Consider the following 10,336-nt stretch of genomic DNA (forward strand, 5'->3'; position numbering starts at 1 on the left):
TGCGTGCGTGCGTGCGTGCGCGTGTGTGCGTGCGCGTGTGTGTTTGTGTGCGTGTGCGTGTGCGTGTGTGCGTGTGTGTTTGTGTGCGTGTGCGTGTGTGTTGGCCCCAAGATAAATCTTAGAGGTCATAATATGATTAAATGCTTTAGATCAGAGGTCTTCAACGTTTTTCAGGCCAAGGACCCCCAAACTGATGGAGAGATGGAGCAGGGACCCCCTGCTATATATATTGTATAAAATTGTGTTTTCTATTAAACTGGGCCTAGTGCCATGTATAAATGTACCTGGTTCAAGTGCATTCAATACTAAGCTATTCAAATAATACACAGGTTCATATATTCATGTTTTTATTCTATACACGTGCAAGGTACAGTGAGTAGATAAATTGTAATAAATAATAATAATTCGAGGACCCCCTACTGAAGACCTCTGCTTTAGATGATTTTTTTTTGTCTTGTCTGATTCAAGATTCAAGAGTTTGATTTGCCATTAGCACTATCAGTACATTGGAATTCTGAGCAGTTTACACCGAGTCAGCTTTAAGAAAAGAAAAAAGGTAGAAAAGGCACAAGGTAATTACAGTACAAAATAAGTAGCACATTCAACTCAACACAATAAATAAATAAATTATTAAAATGTAAAACACCCTCAGTGTAGTCAATAAATAAACTAAACTACCCTCTGCACAGGAATGATACCCCCAGAATACAAACATACAGTATATATACACGTATATATATATATGCTCCATGACCATGTCAAAAGAATTTGTAACTCTCAAAAATATTTTAAAAATAAATAATTAATATATTTCAGACTATTACACAGTGGAAGGCGGCATTACAGTCCATTCAGTTCAGGTGTATTGTGTGTCGGTAATGGTATGGAGGTGAGGTGTGGGGGCTGAACACATCTGTTGGCAAAACAGAACAAATTGTTTTCTTCTCAGGAGTGAAGTTGATATATATATATATATATATATATATATATATATATTGATATATATTGATATATATATTAAGTTGATATATATATAATAATAATGTTGAGTTCAATAATGACAGTAGTTCTTTAAAATAATAAAAGACAGTAGTTTCTAATACTAAAACCAGGTATACTAATCATACCAGATAATAAATAATTATTTCTCTTTCTCACAAGCAGCCATCTAAAAAAGTAGGAATGCACCGATACCGGATCGGATATCGGGGCCAATGCTGATTCAAATAGCTGTTTATACACTATATACATTATATACTGGCATTTTAATTCAATACCAATTTGTTGCTGCAATAAAAATGTTTAACACTTGAAATCTAATTCCTTTTAATTTTGCAGATTTTTTTTGCCAAGTTGTTGGTGTAGGATTTATTATTTTAAAGGTACTATATGTAACAATGTACATGTATTAATCGCTTTGTATTGCCATTGTGTGAACGGATTGTAATGTTTCAAAATGAACAAAAAAAACAATAAATATAATATTGAAAAAAACAAAACTGTGCTCTCTGTGCGCTAATTGCGTATTTTATACCCAGGAACTGGCACAATTACGCAGCAAACACGTGACGCACGTTGCGCAGCAGCAGCTGAGAATATAATCCATCAGGAGGAGAAGAGGAGCTCAGTGCGCACGCGCAGCTCTGCAGAGGACGGTGTTATCCTCTTATCACCATTCAAACAGAAAAACAGTCACCTCATAACATCCAGAGGAGGATTTATTCAGTTATTCTTCACACATCCTGCAGGTGAGTTCACACTGAGAGACTGATCATGTGTGTTTACTTTAACTGGAGCTGATAGAACTGCTGCATCGCAGTAAAATGTTGTTGGACACCTGAGTGGACATGAGACAGCAGACAGCAGACAGGGCGTCATGCATCACTGTGGACATTATTCATGTGTAGAGGATGTGTCTCTCTGCAGGAGCATCACCACAGTTCATCACCTCCTGTAGCTGGTATTGATTGATGATTGATGATGGAGGGTGATGATGAATGACAATATCTGTCCACACGACTCTGTCCTTTACAGGTGAAGATGTCCTCCTGTGTCCTGCTCGCTGCCCTGTTTGCCCTTCCTCTCTCTATGGGTAAGTTCATGAATATAACATTGGTTCCACTTTTAATCCTTTTGGTTGTAATGGCTTAAATAATAATTTACTAATGCTGTATATATGTATATATATATATATTGTCTTTTATTACTTTTATTATTTTAAAGAACTACTGTCATTATTGAACTCAACATTATTATTCATATATATATATATATATATATATATATATATCAACTTCACTCCTGAGAAGAAAACAATTGGGTTGCCAGGTTGTGGAAAATCCCCTTTGACTGGTGTTAATCCTTTTTTTTAATGTGGTAGTAACAATGTTGATAAACCACCAACTGCATTCCCTATTTTTGATAATTGCCGTACATTTTTCATATACAAATGTTAATGAAGTCATCAACAAAGAGTCACAGATTTCTCTCTTTAAGATAAGATAAGATAAGATATACTTTATTGTCCCACAGGGAAATATAGGCCACTGCATCACACAACATACCAAAGTCACAATGTACACACACTCACGCATAAAACATGGATCATACATACACTCGTGCATGAACGTGCTTAAATTCACATGTTGAGTGCGAGACAGTAGTTCTTAAAATAATAAAAGACAATAGTTTGAAATACTAAGATCAGGTATAATAATCATACCAGATAATAAATAATCATACATCATCAACATCAGTACTCGGTATCGGCCGATACTCGAAGTCCAGGTATCAGTATCGGGGCTGAAAAAGTCGTATGGGTGCATCCCTACTAGAAAGTCACGTAAATGTAAATCCAAACTGTACAAGACATCACTAAAAGGTTCTTAACATAATCTGTCAAATCCACAGTTGTAAATCTTAATTTGTTGTTAGTAACTGGATTATGGTCCAGATAATCCGCAGCTCTTTTCCTGGAGGTCAGAGGTCAAACAGTCCATTTGAGAGTCTGAATTTTACATAAACAAAGTCAGGGCTCTCCTGATTTGTCAGCCTATTAACTGTTAATAAAACCCACTCAATATATCAATTCATTTTATACTTATATACTCAATTTATACTCATGTCGGGTTCTTTTGCTGACTTTGTTTTAGGGCAGAAGTTCAGCGTTTCACTGATTTAATGAGCTAAAAAGTCAAATGAAGTATCATAAATACCACAACCTGGAAAAACCCAAAGTTATTCTTAGAACTGATCTATAAAGAATTAGACGTAATAATAATAATTATTATATTTAATTTTAATAGTTACAATGATGTGTTTCTACTAGAACATGTTTACATGCTGTAATGTTAAAAAAAACACTTTATTTTTCTCATACTGCCTGTCTGAATATGCCTGTATTCACCCTCTGTCTGAAACGCTCCGTTTTAGTGCATTTCAACGGAATTGTGTTGCTAGGCAACAGCTTGGGTCCATGTTTACTTCCTGTCAGCTGATGTCATTTACATACACTGCAACAGAAAATAAACTGGGACACATTTAGAATGTTTGTGACATCACAAATGGACAGACGGCTTGTTTCAAACGCGCAATATCTGAATACGGGCTGTGTGTATTTCTCCGTATATTGAGCGTTTTGATAGTTTAACAGTATTTATATAGCACTTAAACCTGCTTTATAATATAAAAGACATGAAAATCTCACTTTTTACAATATGGGACCTTTAAGATGTAGCCGGTCTAATCTCATCGGGTAGAGTAAAGTTTCTATAATAGAACGAGGACTCTGTGCTATGGCGAGCTCTAAAACCTGACTGAAAACAATTCAAGGATTTATTAAACATTAATGAAGTCATTAATTACTGTACAACTTATAAACCCATTACCAATGAAATGATGAACTCTATTAGAAACCTTCAGTAATATTCAAGTGTATGTGAGGTCTATAGGAGATTAATAATAATAATAATCAGATTAATTCTGCTCTTCTCACCGCAGGTTGGGTCGTACTAAGTGAGTCAAATGCGTCACATGTCCTTCACCTACAGAAACATCTTCTCTGGAGGAGGTCAATGACCTTCTTTTCTTTTGTCTCTCCTGCAGGTGAAAGAGAAGCCCAGGTGGTGTGTGCTGGGAGGGAGTTTCGTCTTCCCGTGTACTCGACGTCCAGAATGGTGACTTTTACACCGGACCCCGAGGGGCCGAGGCGCGTCCTGCTGGACAAAACCGTAGTGAGTGGAAGTGTGTCCGTGCTTTCTGTTTGTTTCATGTGTGTGTGTGTGTACAGATTTCCAAAAACCTGTTGACTGTACAACTGCAGGTGAAGGACCGGCGGTTCGAGTGGACCAGAGATAAGATGCTCGTCCTGAAAGAAGTGACTCACGCCGATCAGGGACTTTACGCCATCAAACTGTTCTCTGGATTCACCTACGAGGCCGTTCGCTTGACTGTTTCAGGTACAATAGTTTCACAGTGCATCAGCTGCTTCTTTGATTTGCTTGACATTGATGTAAAAATATTACGTTACAAGTAAAACAGTCGTAATATTACGAGAAAAAAGTCGTAATATTACGAGAATAAAGTCATTACTTTACATGAAAAAAAGTAATTTCCCTTCTCCACTAAAGAGTCAGTTTCCTCCATCAGGTCCGTGTGGTTCTTTCTTCAGAAGAAATGCAGTATTTCTTGTGCATCTTTTCCAGGTCCTGATACTGATGATAAAGTGGTGCTGATGTGCCAAAAGATGAAGTTAAAGATTGGTTATTTGTGAAACCTAAACTAAAGTATAACTAAGATGCTCCAAGTTCCTCATTTTCACACAGCTGCTCTATTTCCCCTCTAAAATAACATGTACAATTACTACTTTATAATACTATGACAAGTATAGCACCTCACAATTGTACTTAAGAACAGTACTTGAGTAAGAGTACTTTCCACTGCTGCTGATCGTTCTCTCCTCCATCCCTCTTCAGAGTGCATCAAGTCCTACCCCAGAAACTACGGGGAGAAGTTTGAGCACAGCATCCCTGAGAACGGCTCCCTGCTGGAGTTTTCTCCCCGCGGTGCTCCGCCCGAGGCCATGCCGGTCGTGCTGTGGAACCGGACGGACCCCGAGACCAGCGACGCGGGCCGGGGCCGGCTGCTGCGGGGCGGGAAGGTCTGGGTGGCCGACAGAGTGACGCAAGCGGACCAAGGCAACTACACCGTGAGAGACGGCGAGGGGAAGGTCGTGTCCCGCTGCACCCTCTCCGTCCGCGGTGAGCACAGACAGACGATGGAGAGGATCACTTTTAGGAAGCTGACTGATGAATATCTTTAGGATCCTGTCATCTATAACATTTATATTTTGTATCTTTTCCTTCCATCCTCTCATACCGTCCTTCATTCTGCACCCCCTTGTCTTTGTGTTGGTGACCCTGCATGTGGGTGCAGGGCACTCCTTCAATGTCACCCGCTTCACCAAGGAGTCTCTAAACCTGCCCCTCTTTCTTCCCGTCCCTCACGCCCACCTCATTTTTACCCCCACCCGATACCCTGACGAATCCTCCCTGGGCCCTTTTGACCCCAAGCCCCCCCGCGGCCCCGTGCAGCTGCTCCGCGAGGGCCACGTAACGGACCACGACCTGCGCTACAGGGGCCTCGTCTCTCTGGGCAGGAACGGCACCGTCAATGAGGTCATCATAGTGAGGCTGACGTCGAGGCACGACGGGGTGTATGAGGTCAGAGATGTGGTCGGCAACCTGGTGTCCTCCACCTGGTTGCAGGTGATCGGTGAGTGACGGCGTTGCGTTTAAATGTCGAGGTTTCCTTCGTTTCCTCACATTCTGACCACTGATATCCGTCCCGTCTCCGTGTCTCTGCTCTCTCCAGAAAAGGGAGGCAGATGGCGATCTCTTCTCAAGTCCATCACGGTCCCTTCTGGCATGTTTGTGTCGCTGGCTGGTTTCATCCTGTTCATGAAGCGGTACCCAAACTGCAGCGTGTCGCAGATCATCGCCAGCATCAGGGCAAATCGCACGCCACCGGCCAACCCTCCGAGGGTCAACATCCAGGTGAGGAAATCAGGAGGACCTGGTTAGTGGCTGAGACAGAATTAATATGAGGTCCATACTACATATTGTTCTGCTTATATATACATCAATAAATACACCAGTTAACATGAAACTAGAGAGTAGAAGTAGTGTTGGTTATTAGTACGACATGTGGGTAGTTTATATAGAACAGATTAAATATGGTATTAACAGAACCAATACGGGACTCCATCGCTTTATTAATCCAGTGCTTTGCAGCTTTACTGCATAATGTGATTTAATCCATCTCTTAAAGCTTCCATACTGTCTGAAGCCATATCTTGTATGAGGCAGTTCTGTCCGTTGAGAATCCGTCATAAACGCGTCTAAATGCTGAGGTTGACTGAAACAGACATAAAACATACAGACAGGCGACAAATTAAAGAGTTAAACTGAATACATGAGTGGAGAAACATGAGAAATGCAGATAGCTCCATACAGGGTGAGAGGGGTCACTGGATGGTTTGATGGGTTTGAAGAAGATGAGAATCATTTGTTGTTGTGTCCTTCACGGTCTCAGGATCTCAACCCAGTTGAACACCTGTGGCAGAATGTTCTTCATCTGTCCAGTAGAGACCCAAATACCTCCACAATCTATGACAAGGAGCATTAAAGCTGTTCTTCACTTCACTAATCCATAAATTTATCTCCTTTTTTTCTTCATTCGTCACTCACCTGTAGGTCATATGATGATATACGATTGCACATCCCTTGTTTTTTTCTTTAGGCCTATTGTTTAAATGTAATGGAAATTAATATTAATATTAATTTAAATTAAAATGTGTATATATATATATATATACAGGAATATACAGGTGGGGGGAGAAGAAGTAGTGTTAGTTATTAGTACACCATGTGGGTAGTTTATATGGAACAGATTAAATATATATAAATATATATAAATTAATCTCATTGTAAATGAAGTATAGCCTTTGTTATTTATGACGGAGTATGAAAGGCCACATTGAGGGAAAAAAAATCTGAGATTACAAAAAAAAGTCATACTATTTCAAGAAAAAAGTCGTAATTTAATGAGAATAAAGTCATAACTTTACGAGAAAAATAGTTGCAATATTACGAGAATATATAAATATAAATTTAAATTAAATTAAGTTAAATTAATTTCCATATATATATATATATATATATATATATATATGCTTCTTTACCTCCTCTATGTGTATGAAATAATCCCTAATAAATAAATAGTTTGTATAACATTGAATAGTTACACTAAATATCGTGTTATTATTGCTTATGGACAATTATTGCCATGACTATACACTCTCCTCCTGCGGTAACCACGAATAACTTCACTTTTGTGTACGTTGTAAGTTTTATTTTGAAATGATTCACCGGAAGTGGGAGTCTGCTATTATGGCTGCATTGATGCTACTGTGACTAATTAATCAGTTCCTCGCTGTCACCACTAGAGGGCAGCACACACTAGTGATTTAAAATACACAGGAGTGTGTGCTGCCCTCTAGTGGTGACAGCGAGGAACTGATTAATTGGTCAAAGTGACGTCAATGCAGACATTATAGCATAGTATCACTTCCGGTGAATCATTTCAAAATAAAACTTTCAACATACACAGAAGTGCAGTTACTCGTTGTCACCAGGAGGGCAGTGATAGTCATGGCAATAATTGGCCTTAAGCAATAATAACATGACAAATACACGATATTTAGTATAAATATTTAATGTTATACAGAGTATTTTACTTTGGACACATAAACAACAACATTTCCTTTGTATGTCCTATATTGTGTTGACAGGAAGATGCAAGGGATTATTAACAATAGGTCACTGCTGTTAAATTGTTAATAACTATTAAATATAAATCATCATAGCCCTTCAAATTAAAGCAAAAAAACATGAATGTCACGCAGCATTTAGTGTGACGTCATTATAAAGATTGATTTGTATCAAAAAACCCTCACAAACAAACAAAGCATGTGAGTGGAATCATGAGGATCCCCCTGATATTACTGGATTAATGAGGTAAATTCATGTGCTCCCTTGGAAAAAATAACCTCTGCTATAAGAGGTAGCCCACAGCTTTTCTATAGGATATGGGATCCATGGATCATTTATATACAATCTGCTTAATCTAACCTTTCTATGGTATTTACTTAATTATTAATTATTATTTTCTATGTGCTGTTTTTTTTTGTTTTTTTCTACATTTATTTAATTAATTAATTTATTTATTTATTTCTATCTTACTACCATGCATTATTTTATTGTAGTACTTATTACTTTTATCTTTAACTAGCTAATTAAATTATTTAAAAAAAATATTTTTATGTAATTTATTCTGTAACTTTTAATTAATTAATTAATTAATTTAAAGTTTCTATCTTACTACCATGAATTATATTATTGTAAAACGTATTACTTTTAATTCTAACTAATTAAATTACTTTAAAAATTAAAAAATATTTTTACGTTATTTATTTTATTTTATTTTTTATTTATTTTATTTATTTTATTTATTTTATTTATTTTACCTTTGGTCAAAAATAACATAACTTTACCTCTCAGGGTGGGAAGAAGGCTGGACCTGTGTCTGTGGGAGTGGGAAGCGATGTGTATGTGTGTATATACTGTATGTATGTACATATTAAAGGTTAAATGTAAGATATAATATTTTTGTATTACGGCACCGGTGTTATGTTTTGTTATGTTTGTTATGCTATTGTTTGGAAAAAAGGAATAAAAAGAATTTTCCAAAAAAACAAAAACAAAACATGTGAGTTAGTTTCACTATAATAATAATATAAAATCAGTTGTGAGTTAATTCTCTGTGACTCATTTAAACCAAGTAGCTGTGACTTATACGTGTCTATATGTGTGTTTATCTGTGCAGGATTACAGCCAGCCCAGCCCTCAGCCCTCAGGCTTCTACAGTCACTCTCAACAGCCGGGGACACCGAGAAAATTCACCCCGAGAACCAGTCCGACTCATAATGTAAGGCTGATTACATCAAATGAGTTAACAGGTTTTGTATCTTTGTTTAGAAATGTTAAATATGATTGTGTCTGTGTACAGTACGTGTACCATAATATGTGTCTGTGTTTGTATTTCCAGAGTTACAGTCCGGTTATGGCGGGAACTCCGAGAGCTGATAACCAGGAAGCGTACAGATCGGCAGCTCAGAGCTCCCCTCGTCATAATTTAACCACTGAGGTACAGTAGTACTACAACTCCAGCTGTGAGTATTTCCATATGTCACAAACTAAAATGTATTTTTACATTTGTATCCCTTCCTATAGCGGGACACATCTCATCACAACAACAACAACGATGAGGCGGAGGAGGAGGAGAGAAGGATTTCCTTCTCGGTGCCCGGGGCGTCAGACTGCCTCCACTCCTCCGAGGACTGCGTTCAATTCCAGATCAAAAAAGATGGAAATATAGAAAAGTGGAGCAAATCACAAGGATGCTTTTCCACGCTGCCGCTAGACAGGGACACGTCTGACTCCTGCAGCGTTTACACGTCAGAGAAACTGAACTTCTTATAAAAGAAGCTGAAGGAAGAAAGAATAAAGCGTGGAGAAACTACAGTGTTGGATTCTCTGGTGGAGAAAGAAAACACCTCACCTGTGCCTTTTGCATCTTAGATTTAACAGTTCGGTATCAATATTGCATGTCATTTTTCATGTAATTTTCTGAAGCATGAGTTGAGCCTTCCTGTCTCTGATTACATATTTCTTGACACTATTTGATGGTGCTCCTGAAATCTCCTGCTGTTACCTACCTCCAGACCCTCAGGACCAGTCTGATCTGCACCGTATTCGCTGAGTGTCGGTACGTTTGTGATGTGATCTTTAGGGCTAACGTAGAAAATTCGAATTATGATACAAAAAAAGTTTGCAAAAAGGGAATTCTTAATAAGTACTGTACAGTAATAGAGAGTTAGTGGACGTGTTTTTCTCCATTCATCATGTTAACCATTCCTAACTTGTCATGTTAAATATCCGCTCTGCAGTACAGTGATTTTTTGCAATGATATATAGTGTATCTTACCCTCGAGGTAACTGTAGTAAGAATAGCTATGTGAAACGTAACATGTTCCACCAAATATTGCAATAGCCTATTAATGTGTGAACTGTGTGTACAGGATAATATCTGATCACCAAATCTTTATAGTGAGCAAAGAGGTCGGACTGCTGCTTGTGATATTTTTGGACGTCATCTCTTAAACAATAAAATATATCTTTATCTTTAACACACATTTTAGATGATTTTTTCCCCCTCC

At 38.0% G+C, this 10,336-nt stretch overlaps 1 protein-coding gene across 3 annotated transcripts; it reads left to right on the plus strand.

Moving 5' to 3' along the window:
- The first annotated feature begins 1,598 nt into the window (after positions 1-1,598).
- On the plus strand, positions 1,599-10,306 carry LOC141774769 (uncharacterized). Of its 3 annotated transcripts, none has more exons than XM_074647594.1 (11): positions 1,599-1,748; positions 2,035-2,092; positions 4,000-4,014; positions 4,105-4,232; positions 4,322-4,457; positions 4,974-5,258; positions 5,434-5,772; positions 5,872-6,053; positions 8,944-9,045; positions 9,166-9,264; positions 9,351-10,306. In XM_074647594.1, exons 2-11 carry the CDS (start codon positions 2,041-2,043, stop codon positions 9,597-9,599), a joined length of 1,587 nt encoding a protein of 528 aa, XP_074503695.1. In that variant the 5' UTR covers positions 1,599-1,748; positions 2,035-2,040; the 3' UTR covers positions 9,600-10,306. The 3 variants fall into 3 exon arrangements, with proteins under 3 accessions (XP_074503695.1, XP_074503696.1, XP_074503697.1); XM_074647595.1 differs by having other exon boundaries at positions 4,105-4,229; XM_074647596.1 differs by lacking the exon at positions 4,000-4,014.
- Positions 10,307-10,336: the final 30 nt, after the last annotated feature.

The sequence above is a fragment of the Sebastes fasciatus genome, chromosome 10 (assembly GCF_043250625.1).
Source record: "Sebastes fasciatus isolate fSebFas1 chromosome 10, fSebFas1.pri, whole genome shotgun sequence".
Lineage (NCBI taxonomy): Eukaryota > Metazoa > Chordata > Actinopteri > Perciformes > Sebastidae > Sebastes > Sebastes fasciatus.

Bases quoted from the DNA above. Each gene is read 5' to 3' on its own strand.
- LOC141774769 (XM_074647594.1), top strand. From the start codon at position 2,041: ATGTCCTCCTGTGTCCTGCTCGCTGCCCTGTTTGCCCTTCCTCTCTCT. The intron at 4,233-4,321 runs GTGAGTGGAAGT...GTACAACTGCAG, and splicing joins TCCTGCTGGACAAAACCGTA to GTGAAGGACCGGCGGTTCGA. The intron at 5,773-5,871 runs GTGAGTGACGGC...TGCTCTCTCCAG, and splicing joins CACCTGGTTGCAGGTGATCG to AAAAGGGAGGCAGATGGCGA.